Raw genomic sequence first — 24,320 nt, forward strand, 5'->3', positions numbered from 1 at the left:
TATGATTGGAGGGAATGGTGAATCAGATCTGCAAAGGGCTATATAACACCTAGTAAGTTAACTAATGTTCCTGAAAGAGGTATGTACAGTATGTATTGTCCTGACCTCCTAACTTGACTCTTGCCCTGTTACCCTGGCTTTAGGTTTTGTAGAATATCCTTGCATTGTTAGCTACCTCAAATTTTATTAGGAAATGGTTTCTAGAAGATAGATAATCTGATAAAAAAAAAAAAAGGAAAGCCATGTAGTTTAAAATAACGAGAAAATCTATTGCTATTTGGTGGGGGAGACAGGGAGGAGGGGTTGTATGAGATGGGTCTTGAGGGATGGATAAAATATCTCTCTGGCAATTGGGGGAAAAACTAAAAGGCAGAAAAGCATGGAGCACGTTCACAGAGCCCCAAGTGGTCTTGCATGGGACCACAGAGGGACTATCAGGAAACAGGCTGGAAAGGTAAGGCACAAGTGACAGAAACATTTATCTGAAATATTTTGAAGTAAGTTTCAGGAAGATGTCCACTTTAAATTTTTGCAAAAGTTTTTTATTATTATTATTTTTTTTCAAAAATGGATTCTTTAGTATTTCAACTCTGATTACCCAAATGATTTAGGGAAAATTAACCAATAAGGATGTCTGAAAATTTCTCAAACATTTTGGTTCTTTGTCAGTATTATTTGCTTATTCTTCTACTGTTGTATTTATTCATTTCTCTTTTATGCTTTGCTTGCTCCTTTACTGACTTTTTCCACATGGGTGATAAAATTCTGAGGATTTAGTTTTTCTCAGTTTATACTCCTTTCCTACAATATTAAATATTTGTAATCCTGTCACTAACATCTTCGCCAAAAATGGACTTTTCAGAACTTTTCTGGAGTTCATGACTTGTTCCCCTTTTGGTATTGGTATCTCTCCATGCGATATTAGGTGGTGGTACAATTGTGTGTGAAGTGCATGCTGATTAATAGCATTTGCTAGGCACATATTAATGCTTTTGTTAGTCTATGATGATTTATGAGTTATTTTCTGGCTAACTTGTTAAATGCATTTGGCTGCTAAATAAGAAAATATTTAAAAAATTTATCTAATTCATTTGCAGTAATATTTGAAGCTCATTAAAAATTGTGTCCTTAATGATTCTAGTTTGTATTTTTGATGACTATGTTCTTGATACATGAAATTTGGGTTAAGATTTTACCATTAGTTCAGCATACGCACACACGAAGAGCTTTTTATTTTAAAAGGAAATAATAAAAGATGTTTCTTTTGCTTTTCATTAGCTTTATATTCAGATAGAAAACGTTGAAAGCGATATAATTTGACTATCTAAAGTGCTTCTTTCTTACTTTATAGGCAGTCAGAATAGGCTGCTGAACTTGGTGTTGGTAAAGTTTAATTGCTCTGTAGGGAAGCAACCCTGCTATAGATTTTGAGTAAGAAATACAGATATGTTTTTTGCTTTTTGAATGCCAGTGTTGCGCTTTTAGGCAAACCTTAACTTTAATGGTCTGCCTGTCTATATAATTTTCTCTGGAGTGACAGCTTAACAGTTTTCCTGGTTGGATTATATTAAAAATCTTTAAAAGCTACATTCACTAAAACATATGTCCAGTTTGGGGGCAGCCAAAGACTGTGCTAGCCATTTTAACAGATTATAACTTAGCAGCTCTGTTATTACTATAGATAACCTGTTAAGTGTATATTAAAGTATCATTGATTTGCTATCTATTAATGCATAATTAATTTTGTTCTGAGATGGCTGAAGTATAATTTTGCACTATCCTAAAACAATGAATTTTGCTAAGACAGCAGTAGCCTAAATAAATTAAAGGGGGGAATGCTTAATAGGATTAACTAAATAAATTATTTTAATAGATTTTTATAAAATTAGCTTTTCTTAAGTGTCTACCAGGCTCACAGCATTGTGCTATGTATACCGCACAGTAAACATTAGTTTACAGCCATTAATAAAAACATCTGGTTGGTAGATAGACAATACAGCAATTTTGCGGAGTATTCAAACAAAGAATGAGTTTTCCTCAAGGTACCTGTTAGAATAGTGATATCATAATCTGATTTTGTCAGTGTAGTGTGTAATCGGTGTTGGGATTTAATCACTCATCTTATGAAAGGAAGTGGCTCTGTGGAGGGGACCATTTAAAATGGTAAGAAAGACAGCATATACTGGAGCAGACCAATTCTAACAGACAGCACTCACAGTCAGTTTAACACCTAGCCTTTTAGGATGGTTTTTCAAGTTTTCTTGACAATCTTCTAGAGTACGTTAGTTTTGTGTAGAGAACACAGAAAATAGTTATTCACAATCCTCGTTTTTAATTGGCTCAGCTTACCCTGTGCCATTTCTCACTTTTAACTCACTGTAAACTATGGGCATTAGGCCAAAATCCAGGAGCAAGTCTCAGTGGTAAATAGTTGAAGAAGCAGATACTGGAAAATCCAGCCTTATGTGATCTTTCCTGGATTTGATAAGTTCAGCTTTCAGACTGAAAAGTTGTTTAAAGCCCTTTAAAGTGTTTTCAAATGTTTATATCAGAAGAAAACTTGAAACTTTAAAAATCATTTTTCTCTAAAGAAAATTCTGAATTATTATTTGTATCTATCTGTGCATCTATTTGTATCTGTGGTTATTTTCAAAAGGTTAATGGGTGTTTTCTTTGTAAAATGCAGTATTAAATTTTACTAAGTATATCAAAATATTAAATTTGGTTAGAGAACTTTCCCTGCAGTTGTATAGAAATTTTTCCTAAATGTATAGAAAGTAAATGCCTGTTAAAGTTGAAAAAAATAGTTTGAACAGAATATCTAATGATTATGAAGAATTAAAAGTGTAAAAACTCTCTTAGGTTTTACAGATTTGTAGTGATCTTATCACAATATTAACAAAGTGCTAATTTCTAAAAATAGAATAGAAAAGAGATTTTCTTCATGAATTTTAGTAAATTAAAATTCTAAATGATAAAAGGCATATAACAAATTGAATCTATCATACCTTGCAAAATGAGTGAATTATATTAATGGTCTCAGTCTTTATTAATGTGTACTAAATCTTTGAGAGTCTGACTGAAAACTTCTAAATTTTAGTTTTTGCAGAATTTTTATATGTCTTTCTTTAATACATTTTAATTCTTTTCAAGTATCATAGATTATTTCAAGAAGCAAAAATGAATCTTAGATGCTATCCTAGTTAAATGAGGCAATTGTTGCTCAGTTTAGTGCCTAGCCAATAGTATCTGCTGTAACAATTATTGTTTATGATTGTAATAATTATTTCTGATTCATCTCTTCTTGCCCTGTCTCCTTTTTACTGTTTTATATACAATTACAATTTCCACAAACTCAAAGCATTATTATTTTCCATTGTGTCATACTCTGTATCTCTTGGGGTTTTTTTTTTTTTGAAATTTCTTTTGAATTACTTCCATATCTGCCAACCTAACTCCTCATCCAAGAACACACATCTGAGAACACATGTTTACATAACACACATAGAGTATGAGGTGTTGAAGAACTTGATCTCTGATACCAGTAGTTTGATAGCCTGAGGGTCACATATTAAGCTGAATATTGTCCTGACATGCAGCAGATTGCAGAGATTGGGTCAGAAAGATTGTCTCCTCATATTTCTAACTTGTGCTTATTTGCTGCTGGAGTTGGGAATTCAGCATTCCTTGTATCTGAAGCTAGTCCTAAGAAATCATAGATTTTCTCTTACACTTTTTGAGGAGATTATGACTTGTCATAACATGTATTTATTACCTTCAGCATTAATTCAATACTATAATATTTTTATTTATTTTAGACATTCAGAATACCTTCAATAATATAAATACATAAAGTAAAAAGTAAAAGTCCCTTCCCTACACTTCTTTTTCTGTCATTCCTCGGGAGAAACAGTTTTTTTTTGTTTGTTTGTTTGTTGTTGTTGTTTGGCATGGGCAGGGTCCAAGAATTGAACCCAGGTCTCTGGCATGGCAGGTGAGAATTCTGCCCCGGAGCCACCATTCCACCACCCAGAAACAGTTTTTGGTAGTTTGCAATGAGTCCTTTGAGAAGTTTACATATTCACTGTTTATAATTGTGCTTATTTGTATCTCTACTGCTGTAGTTGTTATTTTTAATAAAAATGAGATTAAAACTATTCTGTAACTTTCTAATTTTACCATTAACTTTTCATGGATATCTTTTCATGTAAGTATATTTGTGTGTATGTGTAGGCATAGCTATTGTCCCCAGTCTTTTTTGTGGCTGCATAATAATCTATTGTATTAATGTGTCTTAGTTTATTTAGCCATTCCTCTGCTGAAAGACACCCAGTGTCTCTGGATTTCATCTGCTTACACATCATATTGCATGAACACCAAGGGCCTGGATGCTTTCATCCTGGTACATCCGTGCCTCGTCTCCCCACTGTACAGGCATAGGAAGCATAGGCTGGCTGTCCTGGTTACTTGTTAGCCCTCTGGGATCATTCCAAAGGTTGTCATTTAATCCTGGATAGGCGTTAGTTCAGATAAGAAGTACCAATTCTGTTGTGTTGGGTTTTCAGGTAACGAGCAGAATTTTAATAGAAGTTTCAGATTTTTACCTACTAGAAATTAAAGATACACTGTTTAGCTCAGATGGATTTTGGCTATGACATCCTTAGACACTTATACATTGGCAGAGCTCTAGGTTTCAGAGCTGCAAGGAAGGTCTGACTGTCACATCTGTTGTTCTAACTGGTGGTTCTCAAAGTCAGGACATCTTTTCAAGAATAGTTTTAAAATGTATTTGTTTTTAAATGATTTTAGAGTGTTTTGTCTATTTATATTTTATTTGCAAACATTAATTTAATTTATCACTTTCACAAATGGCATGATTAATCACAGTCATAAAATGCTAAATACCAATATTCCCAGGTTAGTATTGGCAAGGGAAATAGGGAAGAGTTGTTCATTAAGGTGGTCATAAAATTGTATCTATTTCAGTCACGATTTGCTTAGTAGATATAGTAGCTTATTTTTGTTATGACTACTGGCCTATCTTGAGGCTTATCATCTGCTGGCTGATCTGCTGCATGATTTTAATAAAATTCTAACAATATTTGCTTAGAATGAAGGAAATCTTTGCATTTGTATACATATTTTTGCTTGGAAGATTTACTTCATAGTCCTGGAATAGTAACATAGAATTGAAGAACGGTGATATCAAATTGTTAAAAATTCCACTTCTCTCTGGTAATTTGGTAATAGTTTAGTAAATTTTAGGCAACAATTTGCTGCTGATTTTTAATATTTTTTAACCTCCCAACAAAACTGGCATCCTGCTATGATATCATAGCTATACATTTTGACTTATTATTGTATAGAGTATATTATTCACAGTATGAACCATGTGGCAGCTGTTCAGAATGCATCCTTATTGTTTCTGACATTTTCTACATTAAAATGGAATTGTAGTCATTAAATAGGTTTCAGTGCATTCATGAATTTAGAGGGTTATGATCCTTTTACTTTTGTAATGATTTCTTACTGCTATGTTTCTTCAAATATCTAGTAGCTTGAGATTTTCACTTGCTAAAGCTTTTTCATGCTATTTTTGTGGTTACCGTCTCCACAAAACAGTATTTCCCAGAATGTTATTATTTAGATGCAAACAAAAGCACTTTCACTCTTAAAGTAAAATGGAGAAAAAAGAAAACTTGATTTGTTGATATGAAAATTTAAAATACTGTAAATGTTCTTATAGCAAAAATATTTTATAATGGACAATGTATTTTAAATGACATACATAGAATTATAAATCTTATTTTTCTTTTGTATTGGGACTATGAGATATTTTAAAAAATCTATAACTGTGCAAAGATCAGATGACTAGTTGAACAGAAGTAGCAACTTATTTGTCATAAAATTTAATGACTGATTTTTATATTATTTATTGAATTTAAGCAATTTACTTTTATTACTGAAATTAAACTACCATCATATACTTCCAACATGTATACTCTTCCATATCAGGTTTTCCTTTTCTTTTTCAGTCTGTGATCAAAACAGGGCGGCTGCTGATCAGTCATGAGGCTCCCTTGACGGGCGGCTTTGCATCAGAGATCAGCTCTACAGTTCAGGTAGAGTAATTCTTTGGCACTTATTCTAATATTTGTGCAATTGTACATATTTCTTTCCAGAGTAAAAACTTACTTATCAAAGTATATAAAAGTAGGTACTTTTTGGAAGTACATATAGTTTAAAAATCAGTAATTTCATCCTATAACCAAATTATATTATGCTATTGGTAATGGTCTGGAAATAGTTTAGAAACTTATTTCTTTTTTAAAGTGTTCATTCATGATGCTACATCAGGAAAAAACTTCTGTATACCCTTTCTCTAGTATTCTATTTAAGGCTTCGATTCATATTTGTATCACAGGTAGGAATAATATAATTTAGGAGACTTTCATTTTTCCTTATTTTTTAAATTAAGAATTAAATAACTCTATTTTGAGTATATAGTATATGCATTTTTAATTCGGGATACTGAAATAAGAAATAATATAATTCTTTTATATTTAGAACATCCTAGCAGTTTTGTAAACTTTTTTCTCCTCTTTACTAGCATAGAAAATCCTTTCATTATTAAGATGCTTATCAATAGAGAATTTAAGAGTGCATGTTTTAATAACTAGATATAAAAATGTGATATTTAAGTAATGGTAGGTTTTAAGTTTTGAGCTTTTAAACTAGTAAAAGATAATTTCTACCAATAAAATATCTTTAAGTTCTAATTAGCAAAATTATAAATATTTTTAAGTTAAATAAAGCATAAATATTTTAAAAGGTATATCAAAATAATTTATAATTGCAATCAGTCAAAATTATACTGCTAATTTTGCATGCTTTATATATATATAATATTAAAATTAAAGAAAATATCTGGAGTTTGTAGATTTGTTGCTTTCCTATTTATTATGTAAGTAAAAATGTGAAACAGAAAACATTAGATAACAGGATTTCATGATATTTCGTTATGCATTTTGTCATTGAGTGGCATAATGTGTACTAAATTTGCCAAAAATTGAGGGTTGTGGGAATGAAACCAAATATATGGAATTACTCTCTTATCAAAATTATATTTCAAGTTAGGGGCAAAACTGGAAAAAGAAGCTAGATTTTCTTACTCTTAATTAATGTGTATTCCACTAAGCCATTTGAAATGATACTGACTATTGCTAATAAAAACCTTGACAACTGTTTCATTTTGTCTACTGAATGCTATCTTGTTACTCTCAAAATTTTATTTACATTTATATGTAAAGGGAAAACAAGTAGAACATAATTAGAATTAGAAATTTTAACTCCTTTGTGAAGTCTACTTTTTCTAAATATGCTTTTAAAATTTGTTCTCAGTAAATTATTGGCACTCTGTGATAGGATATAACATATTTTTCAGACTGGGAAAGGATAAAAAAGGTGATATAATCTAGTGTCTCTTGTTCTGGAGTAATATGTGGACTCATGTTAATGGAAAAACCTCTCAGATCCCAAAAATACATTTGTGCATCCCAGTTTGAGAAACACTATTTTTGGAGTTTAACACCATCACTATAAATAGTCAATTAACACTAACAAGATCATAAATATAATCTCAAAATTAGATACTGAAATTATGTGATAAATAATTGATGCTAAAGTTGTCAGTGAAATTAACCAGAATATAATCATATTTATGACAAAAATATTAATACATTGAAACAAAAGCTGCTACCTAATAGCGCTCTCAGATTCCTGAGAATACTCCCCAGTATGAAAAATACTGGCCTAAACCAACAATATTCATTTTACAGATGAGCACTTGACATCCAGAGCGCTCATGTGCTACCTGTTTTATAGAGATATTGGAAGACCTGAGACCAGGGCATGAATCTTGAGTAAATGTTGATCATGTCTGTGCATGCATTCTTTATTCAACTATCTCCCTATCTCCCTGAAAAGAAGTAGATAGGAGTTTTGAAGTCATTATAAAATGTTCTCTTTTTCCCATGTGTTAAAAATCAGTTAACTAAATACAAACTAAATTAAGGCAATGCTGTAAAAATTACAGGGGGATCTGCATTTAATATTTAATGAATTAGAATTTGGCTTTATTAATGTGAGGAGGAATTTGAAAATGTACATAGTTGTTTTAGCATAATTTAGATTTTATTTGCACATAAGGAAAATGTTGGGAAAAGAATTTTAATAAAAGTAAATCATCAGATTATCCCCAAGTGTAAGTCTATTATGGCTTTCAAATATTGATAAGAGGAAAAAAAAGAAAGCTAGACACCTTCAGAGATTTTTTCTTTTTTACTGGTAATGTTTGCCTATAATTTAGGGAATAATAAAGTCTACTTATCAATACTTGTTTACTGCACATATTCAACTAAATATGATGTTCTGTGATGAGTGTCTTCTCTATGGAAGGCATTGTGTCCTATTACAAATGAAATCTGTATCATATTACCAGTGCCTTGGGTTGTTGAAATTGAGATCATGAAAGTGTGAAGTGTTGTTGCTTTTGCCGGTTGAACAATTCATTTTTCTTTGTTGCTTTTTGTTATATATACTTTGTAAAGTTAAACAAGATAAAATGGGCTTAAGATGTTGAAAGCCAACGTTGTGGAACAGCAAGAAAAATGTTAACTTAGAGAATTTTCAGTGTGTTCTTGGAAAACAAGTTTGAAATTATGAATGAGAGTGTTCTGAAAATGAGGACTGCTAATTGAATATTGACTTATTCTCATTGTTATATCAATGAATGTAAATTGTATGCAAAATTGAACAAAAAAAAAATCTGTTCCACAAACAGTATCTTGTGGAAGATATCTAGTGGTTTTTTAAAAGCTCATGGTTAATCCTACAAAATTGCTCTGAAAATATTTCAAGAGAATTATTTATAGTAAAATTATTATTTTTAAACACAGTAGAATCTGAGAACTCCTTTTTCACTTTTACTCAAACTTGAAAATATTACCCATATAAAAATTTAAAAAATGTTTAAGAGATTACTTCAGTATAGAGAACTTTCTTTTGAATTTATAATTGGCATTTTTAGATAGAAAAATCATATCATGCTATATAAAATTCAATTTCTATAAAGGAATTTTTATTTTTTTCTAGGTATGGGAAGAATTACTATGAAAAGATTATTTTTAGTTATGCAGATAAAATATGAAAAGAATGATTATAAAATGCATTCATAATTTATTTACATAACTCTTAATTTATGGCAGATGGCTTCTTTTCCATCCTTCAAAGAGGTTTCAGTGTCAACATTTCAAGTTTATTCATGCCTGGCTGTTTTCATAAAGTCATTTATTTTCTTATTTTAAAAATTATTTATTTCTAACAGTCTTAGTTTGAAGTACTGGTAAACTAAAAAAGGGATCAGGAGATTACTTTATATTGAATAGCCATAGTAATTTTTTTGCTTATATTTATCAATATTTTTTCATAAAAAATTATAGAAATGAGTGCTTACAAAAATAAAAAACAGTCTAATCTAAGAACTAATCTAAGAACTGCTTTGAATTCCTATTGGATTTAGTTTGTAAATTAACTGGGAGGCAGAACAAGCTGAGGTCTAGTGTATTTGGCCCCCCTCTGGAGAAGATTTCTCGGTCAGTCATCCAAAGCTTCACTGTCTCTTCTCATCTAATTTTACATTCCCATCTGTTCTCACTTTGGAGTGAGGGAACTTTTTCCTTCTTTTCTTTCATTTGACACATACCAAAACTTGGACATATGCTTCTTTCAGGGAGTCATGCGTTGTACACCCCGTTTTGTAGAAAAGAGTGAAGACAACAGCGTTTATGTGATTCATTGACCTTCTGATTGTGTAGTTTGAGCCAACAGTTTGTTGTTTCAGAAAATTACATGAAATTAATTTTATGAAATGTTTACATTCATCAGCCTTATGTAACCAGAGCTTTTTAATGTGCAGAAAAAGTGTTAACTTCATACATTTTAATATTCCCCCAAATTAATTTATAAGTTCCAAAAAATATGCAAAATAGGCATTTTTTATTTAAATATTAAGATCAGGTATTTTGTCCTATTTTAACAGCTTTAAATATCATAATTTTTTTAGGTGTTATAGTAACAAACCTTTATTAATTTGCAATGAATTCCCATAATGATGAAATAAATCTCAACCCTGATAGAATTGTGTGATAATAAAAAAATTAGTTTCTTTTTTTTCTGGATTGAGTGCTTAATATGAGTGCCAGAAATTTTAGGGATTGTGGTTGGCTTAAAGGTTTGATTTCTTTTTTTAACACATGGAAGCAATAAGTCTGCAATAAAGAGTCCAATTGGAAAGGATGGTTAAGTTTCCATACTATTGTTCCATCCTTTCTGTGCGGTCTCTTTTCTTAGAATGAGAACTCAGAAATTGTGCATACCAATATATATTTTTAAAAGTAATCAGATTCTGATAGTTTGAAAGGATTATTATAGGGCTTATACATGAATCATTGTATAAAGGGAAAGTTTTATAACTTTCAAATAAAGGAATTCTGCTTGTCTCACTGTTTTGTATTAGAAAGCTTCATGTAGAAGGACTTTTTTCCTACAAACTTCTGATTACTACCAAATTTACAAATGCTCTGCTTAAAGACAACAATCTGAAGTAGAGGGACTAAATAAATGGTCTTTAGCATGTTGATAAATTCAGTTAGTAAAGATTATCAGAATAGTAATTTGATGAATTCTTTACTGCATTTTTGTAATCTTATTTTTCTTAACCGGTGATGCAAAGCACTTACCACAACCACCATAACAGATATAACAAACAGAAGAAAAAATTTCTATACTCAAATCTGTTTAGGCTTATACACCATCAGAAAAGCAGTTTATTATGGAGTGTTCTGATATAGGATGGACTATTAAAAATGCAATTATGTCCTAAAGCCTATTGAATCTGTTCTGTAAACAGTTTCAGTGGCCATAGATATGAATGAAAGACTAAATCTTTCCAGGGACACATTGTAGATAGGCCTGCTATGTCATTGTTTTTGTTAACCCCATATTATACTCTTTCTGTCCTGCTTGTCCTGACCAGACCTTATCTCCTTTCGTGCTTGTTTGTGTAAACATGGCCAAGGTTCCATCAGTCTTCTACTTCTCATTCTCTCCTGGTCAGTTTCAATCATTTGTATGGTTATTCTTGAAACTTTCAGATTTGAAGCCTTCAAGATTTTACTTGCTTATTGGACTCCAGACTCAAAATTTTCAATTTCTGCTAATTTTGGTAGTGATAAGAAATTTTTATGATAAAATGGTTTATATTGAAGGATTTAAATATTAAATAATGAGAAAAGATAGACATCAGCATGTGGATACTTGCCACTTTATGGAAATAAGCTTATCAAAAAATGAGCTCCTCATTTAACCGTAACTTTTTTTTTTAACTTGTTCCCCCTTCCATTCCTCAGTCATTGTATCCTTAGGCCACCTCCACCCATTTTCTCCTTAACTTTTGCTGGATTTTTAAAACTGTCTCCTTACTCATCTCTGCCTCCACCTGCTCATGCACCTCTCTCTCCCATTTCTCACCTCTCATTACATTGCCTTCCATTATTTTCTTAAAATATGCATCAAATTTTGTTCATGCTCTGTTTGAAAACCTCTGAAGGATCTTCTTCAGCTATGGAAGTAAGTTCTTTAGGTCAGCATTGAAGGTCATGATCTGCTCAAACCAATGTTTCCAGAGTTATTACATACATCCCTTTATGACTCTAATATGCTGATCATACTGGCCTTTTGGCCATTTTCTTGTTCATATCTAATTCTTGCAGCCAACCTTTATTGTGTGATCTGAGTACAGTTTTAATTTTATAATTTCATCCAAGAAATGGAGTCCTTGCTTTGGAGAAACTTAGAGTTTATTAAAGGTAGTAGACACTAAATAAATAATTACCAGGTGGTATAAACTAGGGTAGCAAAATGTATAAAGGACTATGGGATTGTAAAATACTCAGTTACTTAGCCCAGAGGTAACAGCTGAACAATCTTAGAGGATGAGTATGACCCTGGGGACAAAGATGGATAGAGATTCCAGGCAGAAGAAACAGATGAATAAGGACAGGGATTGGGGTGGGTAGGGTGGGAAGTGGGGATATGTTTTATTCCTGGGATTAAAATACTTTTGGTATGTTGGGGAAGTAAATTGTGAGTCCATGGCACTATGTAAGGAAAGAGATCTAAGTAAGAATTAGACCCTAAAAAATCTTAAATATAATAGTAAAGATTTTGTTTTTATGTAGAAATATAGATATGACAGATTAGAGAGAGTTGATATAAATATAACTTCCAGTTTTTACATATAATGTATTTAAAAAACACTTTATAGGGTCCCTAGTATATAGGAAGTGTAGAACTCAAGAAAAAAAAAAAAAAAACAATGGCCACAGTTATTATTATCATTATTTAAGATCAAGGGGTACAATTGAAAAATTTGAAGCAGGCGATTAACATAGAAAGAATTTATAATTTAGAAAGAACCCTTTGGTGCTTGTATTGAGATGCATTGGGGAGGAAAGAGGAAGTAATTCAGGGAGATAAATTAAAAAACTATTTGAATAATCTTGGTGATAGATTTGAGGATCTCTAAATCAAGAACATGGGAGTGGAGTTGGAAAAGAAGGTATGAGCTTTAGGGAGACAGGAAGAATCTGAAAGAAATACTAACCAATTAGATAAGAGTAGGGCAGGGACTGAAATGGTTGATAGATATGTAGGAATCAAGATAAGGCTTGGTTTCTAGTATGGATAATTTGTTGAATGAAGGTGCAGTTACATTGAGATGGGGAATATTGTTAGAAAATCAGGTTTAAATGCATATCTTCTGGAAGTTGGTGAATTCAGGATTGGACTTTGAGAATTTGAGATGCTAATGAAAAGGAGGCAGGTGCATAAGTGTCTCTAGAGCTCAGGAGATAATCTAAGTTGTAGGAAAAGATTAAGGAATCATTGTCTTTCTGAGTTCATGGATATGGATTTGGTCTATAGGAAGAATATAGTCCTAAGATGTGGAAGTTTTTTAAAAAGCCCCTGGGTGCACCAACATTTAAGAGAGAAGAGAGAAGAAGAGTTGTAGAGAAGGATGAATTGGAGTATCTAGAGAGAAGGGAGGGAATAGGAGAGAGCCATTATAGAAGGCAAGTGTGGAGAATTTCACCATGAAGTATATGATCAACAGTATTAAAACCCTTGAGAGTTTAATTCAGGTAAAGACTGAAGATTGAAAAACCCACAGTTGACATACTCAGTGGTGAAAGACTGACAGCTTTCCCTCTAAGATCAGGAACAAGATAAGAATACCCACTGTCACCACTATTATTCAACAGTGTACTGAAAGTTCTACCAAGAGCAATTAGGTAAGAGAAAGAAATAGAAAGCATACAAATTTGAAAGGAAAAAGTAAAACTTTCCCTATGTGTAGATGACACAATCCTATATACAGAAAATCTTGAAAAATCTACAGCAGAGCTACTGGAGCTAATAAATTAATTCGGCAAAGTGGTAGGGTCCAAGATCCACACACAATATTGGTAGTTTCTATAAACTAGTGCTACCAGACAAAGGTGGTGGATTTTTTTGCCTGATGTGTTCAAATGACCAATTTCTGACACACTGGGGTTTCAAAGAGAGAAAAAATTTATTACTAGGTGTGTAGCAGGAGAACAGATGGCCTATTGCTCAAAGTCAGACTCCATGAACTCAGTAATTCTCATACTTTTATTAAAGAAAAAGATGGGTAGGTTTTAGAATAATGAGCACAGTGGCCCCACATTATGTAATTATAGGTAATCTAATTATTGAGCATGTGCATGTTGATTACATGCTTAATCACAGAATGAATGTAAGAAAATGATGTCCTTAATTTGATGATGGTTGTGCTTTTTAGTATTATAATGAGGTATAGGTAATGTGTAGGTTAAAGTCTAAGCTACTGTGCATGTCAGGTGGGCCCATTTTGGTTAGATCCAGTCTTCAGTTATCAAGATAACTTTGGACTTGGGTTGGATTAGACCCAAAACCCTTTATTAGTAGACATTAGGGGCTGTGTTTAGTGATTACCAAACTCTAAAGTTTTTATTACGCTCCTGACATTCAAGGAGAGCTCTGTCATAATGCTAAGTGAATACAAGTTTAAATTACAGACATCTTAGCATCTAAAGTCCAGTAAGAATACATTAAAATATTAAAATGTCCAAGTTTCAGCAAAAGATCACAAAATATACAAAGAAACAGAAAGTGATGGCCCAGACAAAGGAAAACAAAGCATTATAAACCATTAATGAGGAGGACCAACCTGGGACATAAGAAAGTCTTTAAAAAATGTCCCTAAATATGCTCAGAGAGCTCAAGGAAAGCATGGACAGAGAACTAAAGGAAATTAGAAAATGGTAGAAGAACACAAAGAGATTGTTAATAGAGAGATGGAAACTAAGAAAAGGAATCAAGCCGAGATGAAGACCAAAGTAACAAAAAATTAAAAATTCCCTAGAGAGATTAAATAGCAGGTTGGAATTGGCAGAAGAAAGAATCAGTGAACTTGGAGATAAGGCAGTTGAAATCATCCAGTCTAAGGAGCAGAAGAGAAAATGAAATGAACAGAGCCTGAGGAAACTGTGGGTCATCATCAGGCATGCAAATATATACATTGTTAGAGTTCAGAAGAAGAAAGAAAAAGGGGCAGAGAGAATGTTCAAAGAAATAGTGGCTGAAAATTTCCTAAATTAAATGAAAGATATGAATATATAAATGCAGTGAACTCTAAACAGAATAAACTAAAATAGGCCCATGCTGCAGCAGTTGTGGTGATTTGAAGCTGTATGTAACCCAGAAAAACACATTCTTATAGTTAACCCTTTCCTATGGGTGTGCACCTATTGTAAGTAGGACCTATTGTTGAGACTACTTCAAGATGTGACCCATCTCATTTGGGATGGGTCTTAATCCTATTACTGGAGGCCTTTATAAGAGAATGAAATTCAGACAGAGGAAAACAAAACCACAGAAGCAAGAAGCTGAAGCTCTGAAACTTGGAAGAGAGAGAAGAGACCAATACATACTGCCATTTGCCTTGCCAATGTGGCAGAGGAACGAAAAATTGCTGGCAACTGGTCTTGGGGAAGAAAGCATCGCTTTGATGATGCCTTGATTTGGACATTTTCTCAGCTTCCAAACTAAGCTGATAAATTCCCATAATATAAGCCAGCTCATCTTAAGGTACCTACTCTGAACAGCCTAGAAAGCTAAAACACAAATTGTAATCAAACTGTTAAATGCCAGAGATAAAGAGTGAATTCTGAAAGATGCAAAAGAGAAGCAACTTGCCACATACAAGGGACCCTCAATAAGATTAAATGCTGATTACTCATGGGAAATTATGGAGGCAGAAGGGCAGTAGAATGACGTATTGAAACTCCTGAAAACAAAATACTGTCAAGAAAGAATTCTTTATCTGGCAACTGTCTTGCAAAAATGAGGGTGAGATTAGACATTCCCAGATAAATAATAGCTAAGGGAGTTCGTTACCACTAGATGCTAGTGAGTTCTATAGATTTAAAGGAAGATGCTAAAGTGAGTTCTGTAGATTTAAAGGGAAGGACATTGGACAATAGATCAAAGCTGAGGAAGAAATAAAGATCTGGTAAGAGTAATGATGGGGTAAATATCTATATACCAGTACTACTGTATTTTTGGTTTGTAACTCCACTTTTTACTTCCTACAAGATCTAAAAGGGAAATGCATAAAATATAATGTTAAATTAGTGGTTTTGGACTCATAATGTTTAAGTATTTGTAACAAGAACTACATAAAGGTGGAGGGCCAGAGAATTATAGGAACATGGTTTGTGTGTATTATTGAAGTTGTGATCAAAACAAATGATACTGTCACTTATTTAGGTTGTTAAATTTAAGCCCTATGGTAACTACAAAGACAAATAGGAAAATATGCAAGCACATAGAGACAAAAATTAGAGTACATCTTGCCAGGGGCAGTGAGGGCAGGGGGATGGGGGAGTTAATGCCAAACAGGTGTATGTTTCTGTTTGAGTGATGGGAAAATTTAGTATTGGAAAATGGTAAGGGTTCCACGGTATAGTGAATGCAGTTCCACTGAATGGTATGCTTGAGAGTGGCCGAAATGGGAAAGGTTATGTTGTGTATCTGTTCCCACATTAAAAAAAAAAAAAAAGAGCAACTAAAGAGACAATATAATTAAAGGCAATACATGATCCTGGGTGGGATCTAACATGGGAGGAAAAAAAGCTGAAATGGACATTATTGGAACATAGGGAAAAATGGAACATAGACTGTTAGCTTTGTATCAGTATTAAATTTCTAGAACTTGCTAACTGAACTTGAAGTGATTACCTAAGTGGTTATCCTTGTTCTTAAGAAATGTATGTAACAGTATTGTATTCAAGGAATGTGGTGTATACATCCTTTCAACTGTTCAGAAAATGTATAGATGGATGGATGGATTGATGGATAGAATGATATAGCAAATGTGACAAAGTGTTAAAATTGGGTGGATCTGGGATATCTGGGGGAGGGGTGGGTGGGAGTTTGTTGGAGTTATCTGTGTGAGTTTTGGATTATTTTTGTAACTGTCCTGTAAGTTTGAGAATATTTCAAAATAAAAAGTTTATAATTTAAAAAAAAAAGAAAAAACTCAGTAAATACTATAACATGGTTTGAACCTTGAAGACATCATATTGAATGAAATAGGACAACTATTGTATGATTTTACATATGAAGTACCTTAAATAAACAAATTCATAGGAACAAAATATATTACAGATTACCAGTGCCTGGGAGGTGGGAGTGGTAGTAGACTAATTTAGGTTGTTAAATTTAAACCCCATGGTAACTACAAAGACAAATAGGAAAATATGCAAGCACATAGAGACAAAAATTAGAATACATTTACCAGGGGTAGTGGGGGCAGGGGGAATGGGGAAGTTAATGCCAAACACCAAAATAATGGTGGTAGAGTTTCCATTCAAGGTGATGAAAATGTTTTGGTAATGGATGATGGCCCTATGGGCACAATACTGTGAATGTAATTCATGCCACTGTAAAATATATTGGACAGTGATTATGACAGGAAATTTTGTGTTGTAGCTATGTTACCACCATAAAAAGTTTTAGAATCATTAAATTTTAAAAAAGAATTATATTTAGTGTTCAGATGAATGTAGAAATTGATTCATTTTTCAGGATATCAGTTTGGAAATGAATGTAATGAATCTTCAAAGTATACATATCCTTTGGTTCTGAAATTTTTCTAGGAATCTACGTGCAACAATTATGCACAAAAATGTTCAAGCACATTCCTTGCATTTGCTTTTCATTTGATAGGGAAATATTGGGAATAGTATTAATGACCATAGGAATATATTTTAATAAGTTAATGGTTTATCCATATGATGAATATTACAAATTTATTAAAATCATTATAAGGATGGTTAACAACATGATAACATTTATGGATATGTTAAATGAGTAATTCAATATGCAAACCTATAGTCATTTTACTTGCCCAATTTTGCAAAAATAAAAAGATTATATACATATATCCAGACACAGGAAAAATAACTTGCAAACAAGACATTTGTTGATTTGTATTTTCTATCTAATAATTTCTTCATTTTCTGTATATACAGATCACTTATTACAGTTAAAACCTTTATTATAATCATATGTTTCTCTGCATGGAATAGCCTTTTAACTATTTATATTTTCAATAAGAGAGCCCATTTTGCTCTTAGAGTTGACTTTTAAAATTTCATAATGTTTTATTTTGAGATGATTCCTCTAATGATGTACATTTGAGTTTTGGGAATTGCTGTTTATAGTAATGATGGTTATTTAGATGGTTATATAGTATTGTGATGTGGGATAGTTAGTTCTAAATCCAACAAAACCTCACTGCATAGATTTGGTTATTCTGCCAATTAGTATCTCTTCCCCACATGCATGGTATATATTTGATTTTTTACTCTTATCATAAAAATGAAAGCAGCATAATATTGGGATTTTCAGAATATTTCATTTTTCTGTTTTAATCAGTGATGCTGAGACTAACATTATTATCATGTTTGAAACCAATATTATATCCATTTCTTACATCCCCTCCCTTCTTTTGTAATGTTAGCTTTAAGTTGGATTCCCATGATTCTGAAACCTTTCTGAAGTTAGGCCAGTCAAAAAAATATATTGTCCACATTAATCTCTCTGAGTTATGATAAAGTGCCCCACTTACTCTCACCCAAGTCTTAATATGTTTCCAGTCAGAAGTAGCCCCTTGAACTCAAGGGTACACTTATCCCAAGCTTCCCTCCTCTCCTCCTCCTTCTTTGTATTCTTTTGTTAGTATTTTGTTGGATCTTCTTGGTGATGTCCCAGAATCACTCCATCTATCCCACTTAATCAAGACTAATTAATTTGCCAGTTGGATGGGGGAAAATTGTTTGAAAGGAAATGTTCTTAACTGAAAGGTTATGTTTCAAAAGCATAGCCCTTAATCACAAGTTAAAATCACGAGATAGAAATTATTTAAATGAACATGTAGACTATACAAACCTCAGTTTTGAAATGGGACCTCCCCAGAAAGGCTCTCCCTGAGGTCCCTGACTAATGTAGCCTCACCCCTCTCTACTCACAGTCTCCTCTATCCCATTACCCTGATTTTCTGTCCTCGCATTGCTTGGGATGTCTGCAGGTGTCTTGTTTATTTGTTTAGTGTCCTTCAAGTTTAAGGACCTTGTCTAGCTTGTTCACTCCTGCAGCGCCAGTGTGTAGGACCGTGCCTGGCACTAAGTAGGCATTTAATAAATAATTAAGCAAATTGTTTACTCCCAACAGTATCATTAGCAATTTCTTTGAAGGAGAAGATTAATCTTAATTTTTAAAATTGAAGTCCATACAGACTGATTTTTCTTGCTGGTTTACATTGTGTAGATAATTTCCTAGTCACAAAAAGTGCTAGATTGAACTGTTGTCCTTTTTTACACCACCATTCCAATTCGTTGACCATAAAAACTATTTGAGTTTTGTGTTTGTTGCGGGAACTTCAGAGAGGGGCAATAACATGTGCCGTTGTCCTTTCACATGCCTCTTCCTGTCATTGACAAACTGTTGTTTCTTTTGACAAAACTGGTGATGCTTTTATCCTTCTCATAATTTTCTAGTGAGGCTAAAGAAGACATTGCAAGTATATATTTACAGATGAAATTTCATAGACTGACTTAGTAAAATAGATTTTTTGAGACATTACTCTCTTAAAAGTTACAATGATTTTTATGATTTGGTGCCTATTGTCTAGTCTTTAAATTATATTTTAGCACTTAAAGAGTTATAGTTTCCTCTCTGAGGAATGTGCATGTGGTTGTAGCCTCAAAGAAAATAATAATTATTAAAAATTTTTCTGTTTCATATTTGTTGTGAAATACTGTTAAGTATTTAAAAACTTTTTAAAAAAAAGTACAGCTTTGCCATTAAAAATTTCAAATTATAAAAGGCTATTTTAAATTTTTAAAGAAGCGGATTATGTATCCATGACCTGGCCAATCCTCTTGGCCACCTTGTACAACATTTTTTGAAAGTATGGAGCAGCAGCTTAAATTGGCCAAGAAATGTTAGGCATATTTTCTCGGGGTTGTATTCACAACCAAGAATGGACTGGGGGTGGGCCACAGTGGCTCAGCAGGCAGAGTTCTCACCTGCCATGCTGAAGACCCGAATTTGTTTTCCGGTGCCTGCCCATGCGAAAAAAAAAAAAAAGAGTTAAGAATGGATTGGGTCTACTTCCTAGAGATAGAACTAAATTTCCACCTAGTGTGACATGCCCCTATGATTGGCAATGAAGTTGGTAGTGGCAAAAGCTCATTTTGTTTTGATAATTTAGTTTTATGTTTATAGCTCAAATTAATTTATGTTTTGTTAGAAGAGCCTTCATTTTTTTTTCAAGAATGAGTTCACAACTCATTAAAATGTGGTTGAGGTTAAAATAGACGTTAAAATAGAGATTAACTACCGCTAATTAATTTTCTGTGCAATTTGAATTTAAAATACTTGTGTAAATTAAGATAAGTTACAACCAGCATTTATTGAAAAATTAAGTAGTTGGAAATGAAAGCTATAAGCAGAAATCATCTAGTTTGTTATTGTTTTGATTTTCAAATTCTGTCAATATTAATGGGAGTGCTCCAGATGTCATTTTAATTTATAGAGATGTCTGAAAATTTGATTGGAGAAGTATTGGATATTTGACCACATTCTTTTCAAGTTAAGCTAAAGAAGGGATTTCATTTTTAATTATTTTCCTTTTAAAGAGACATACTTTTATGTTTTAGTCCTTTAGAAGATTAGATGATCATATCTGCTGTTTTATGATAGTTTATATTTCATATGACTCAAAGGAATATATTTGTCTTTTTCAAAAGTATTAGCTGAAAGGTATAATTTGTGATATTCTTTTCATAATATCTAAAGATTTATGTTTTAATAACTGCCTTGACGTAATTAATAGTTCAAAAATATCATCTGCAATTATAATTGTGTCATTCTTAGAAACAAGTCCTGATTTTTCCTATCATTTGATAGTAGTAGTTTGCCCTGGTATAACTACATTTTTGCATTTCTTTCTCTGATTGATATCAAATTCCCAGCTTGAAATAGCAATAGTGCAAAATACTTACCATGCCTGTACTATTGAGTGCTTTCAGAACTAGAGTCTGTATTCCCTGAGATGGCATTGCTGGTATTTTAAGTGGTCTAGCAACATTTTTCATTCTGCTAGTCTTTTTAAAAGACCGATGGTTAATTCTGTATTAGCAGTTAAGGAAACTGAAACTTAGTCTTACCTTTACAGCTCATTACTGAAAAATTTCCTGCCTTTGCATGCTGACACTAAATTTATGTTTTATTTTTTAACCATTAACTTTTCTGGGCAAAGATTTTTACCTAAGTGTGCATACCAGACTGAATTGAATGTATTTTATGAATAGTATTCCAACATCACACAATCATATATTTTATTAAAACCAGCTTTCACCTGGCAGTTCCCAAAGCATAGTTCAGTTACAATAAAATAATGTGAAGCAAAAATGTTGATTGAATAGTCTTCTAATGTGATAGAATATTTCATTATGCTTGCAGCTATTCATTTACCTGCTAAATTAAATTCATTACCCATTTTAATAAAACTCACTTACCTTAAAAAATAAAATCTTGACTAACCAATGTTTGTAATGAATCAGAAGAGCCACAGTAGCATAGGTGAAGCTAAATCCTCCTATATAGTGAATATATAAATTTTAGCCAAAGAGGGAACCACAGTATCTTCCAGCCACCCTTTTCTTCCTGCTTGTCTGCCTTCTTGTTTCCTTCCCTGTTTTCCTTTCCTTTTGCCTTTCCTGACAGTTTTTTCCGTGAAACTCTTGGTGGATGAACTTGTGGTTCTTTGCAGCAAAACTGTAATTTTCCCCTCAACATGGATAGATTAAACATTTTTAGGTAGTTTTTGCTCATGAAAGTTTGCTCCATCCCTGTAGGCAAGGATTAGAAGCACCCTGTAAAACTGGTGAAAGTAAAGGAAGGAGGTTGGGTGTCGGTAGTTTTTTCCTGCCTCTTGATCAAAGGTGATATTCATTAAGGAAAATTAATTATGAAATTAGGTAAAAAGCATGCTCGAAGTAGATCATTTGTCAATATGAGAGATATATATATATATATATATATATATATTTCTCTCTACATTCCTTTTCCTCTGAAAGAATATAATAGTTTTTTTAGAGTATAATAATTTTTTACTAATAATTTTTAAGCAATATAATTGAATTGGGTGCTATAAACAAAACTTCTGCCAGTTTTTTTTTCCTTCAAGGATATGATAGCCAACAGTAATTTTACTGAAATTGTTAAGAGGATTCTCTAAACCTGAAATGTAGAAAAAAATAGAGAATCATAAAAATTTTTAATGATTTCTCCAAAAACTAAGAATTTATTTCCTTAAGAACGAATGTCCTTTAAAAAAAATCCTATTTTAAAATTTTGGATGCTATTTGAAGAAACTTGCTAAATAGTTGAAAGGTTCATTTTGTAGTTAAAAAGTATGACTTATACCTGCCCTGTTACTCTAAAATTGGAACAAAACATTTCTCCATTGATGAAGAAGCATTTAGTTAATAATTTAAAGCAGCATTATCCCTAGCATCATCATTGTGTAACCTTAGAACAAAAACTTGGCTTATATGCTACCTGTAAGTGAATGTATTTCCTCAGGTAAGAACTCTTAACCTTTACATAACGTTTTCTGAGAGAATAGACTTCCTTGTTATGCAGGTATAGATGCTTCTTTTAAGTTAGGGGAAAGTATATTTGGCTGATCAGGTGAATATTAATTTTACAATTGGAAATCTTTCTTTGTCTCAATGGTGAAACCAGCAGTAGTGTCTCTACCAGTGTTTTGAAACTGATAAAATCAGATAAAATCTAAATCATATAAAATCTAAAGTTTTTTGTTATTAGTTAAGGATTTTCTTAATGTGTTTATTTATTTATTTATTTATTTATTTTTTTGGTGTCATAAAGTTGTAGAGTATGATCACCTGTAATAATACTTATCTTTTCATGAAATATGCACACTAAGCCTTATAAGTATAGTTTCATATTTGCATTGGTTTTCATAAAGCCTTTAGTTACCTGAATGCCAAACAGAGCTGATATCTCTATTATAGTACTTTTCTCTATAGAGCAAGTATTTAGAAGTACACAGTAAGTGACGATTGAGTTACGGCTTCCAGGTCAGATTAAGAAAGTTGAACTGGTAGGGAGTAGGAAAATTAGACCCATGTCTGTTAGTCCCTTATTTTAAAAAATTGTTTCCATTACCACCAAGCTCCTAAATTCTTATTTCATTGCCTAAATAGAAAACTAGTCATAAAGATAGAGAGGACCTGAGCTGGTAGTGGGGTAAGAGTGCTCATGTATTTTATCGTCCAAACTGGGACAGCAGGCATAAACTAGGATTGTCCTGAACAAACCAGAATATATACTCACCTACTTATACTACCTTATGGGAATATGTTGGCCACTATATTGTGAAAGTAAATCTTAAGTAAAGAATTAATGACAATGAAGTTAGAACAGTATAGCAGCTTTAGAGCTATATAGCAATTTCAGTTGCTTAAAATCTTAGAATTTTTAACTTAAAAAAATGTAAAACAAACATTCTTTGCTCAGTATTGTTTTCTTTAAAATGTAATGTTCAACAATAAAATGGATTATTTGACATGGGTTGCTGCTGTTTATTCGCATGTGTAATTTTTAGTTAGTGACAAAGTATCTAGGACTCATTGAATGATTTACTATTTGTGGTATTGAAAATTAAATAACCCTTAACAGATTAAAAATGTCAACATGTCCTAAATGTATAAAGTTTTTTTTCCTCCCAAGTTGGTTCATTTATGTATAGAGTGAAGGTCAAATTATAACTTATATGACTTAATATGCCTTTTACTTTTCGGCTGCTCCACAAATCTGTGAGTAATAGAATGACCTTTTCTACTAATAGTGCCTTTTTAGTTTTTAAAACTTTGGCTTTTTGAAATAATTGCTAAAGGAACAAATTGCATTGTTCCCTAATAATAAATTGAGAATCTGGGGAGGTTCATTAACTGTTTTACTGCATTTAGCCATTCAATAAACTTTACCTTCATTACATTAAATCATTTATTTTCATTATACTACGTTGCATGTTATTCCTTGATATAACTCTATAAAAATTACTCTGTGACATACCAACCTGTCATTCATCAGCCTGAGAATTTCTGTTTTGACAAAATGCCTTGATGAGAAAAACTAGTTGGCGCAATAAAGATCTCATAGAAAATACAGATTTTGGAGAAAATAAATGACACTAAATATATTTTAAACATATATACATATCTAAAATAAAGTAAATAAGGGCCTTGTTTCCAAAAGAACTTGATTAATGGGTGTTCATCTACTGCATAAATAAACCTTCCCCTGAGTGAACTTCAATTCATAAAACACCATTGCAATTTTATAAACACCTAAGAGGATTTCTCTCTCAAGTTTTGAATGTAACTTAAAGTTTTTTTATTTTATTTTTATAATTATTTTTTATTAGAGAAGTTGTGGGTTTACAGAACAGTCGCATGCATAAAATACAGGATTACATGTACCACTCTATTATTAATGCCTTGCATTGTTGTAGAACATTTGTTACAAAGGATGAAAGT

General features: G+C 32.2%; 1 protein-coding gene across 8 annotated transcripts in view; it reads left to right on the forward strand.

Annotated features, from left to right (window-relative positions):
* BCKDHB (branched chain keto acid dehydrogenase E1 subunit beta) overlaps positions 1–24,320 on the forward strand; it is a 406,736-nt gene that overhangs the window by 309,097 nt on the left and 73,319 nt on the right. For 7 of the 8 annotated variants that reach the window (XM_077162317.1, XM_077162311.1, XM_077162313.1 and 4 more), the window contains exon 9: positions 6,036–6,122. In XM_077162317.1, coding sequence (XP_077018432.1) covers positions 6,036–6,122 — 87 coding nt within the window. Of the gene's footprint in view, positions 1–6,035; positions 6,123–24,320 lie in introns of those variants that run through there. The other variant, XM_077162315.1, reaches the window with a different exon arrangement.

Source organism: Tamandua tetradactyla, chromosome 5 (assembly GCF_023851605.1).
Source record: "Tamandua tetradactyla isolate mTamTet1 chromosome 5, mTamTet1.pri, whole genome shotgun sequence".
Lineage (NCBI taxonomy): Eukaryota > Metazoa > Chordata > Mammalia > Pilosa > Myrmecophagidae > Tamandua > Tamandua tetradactyla.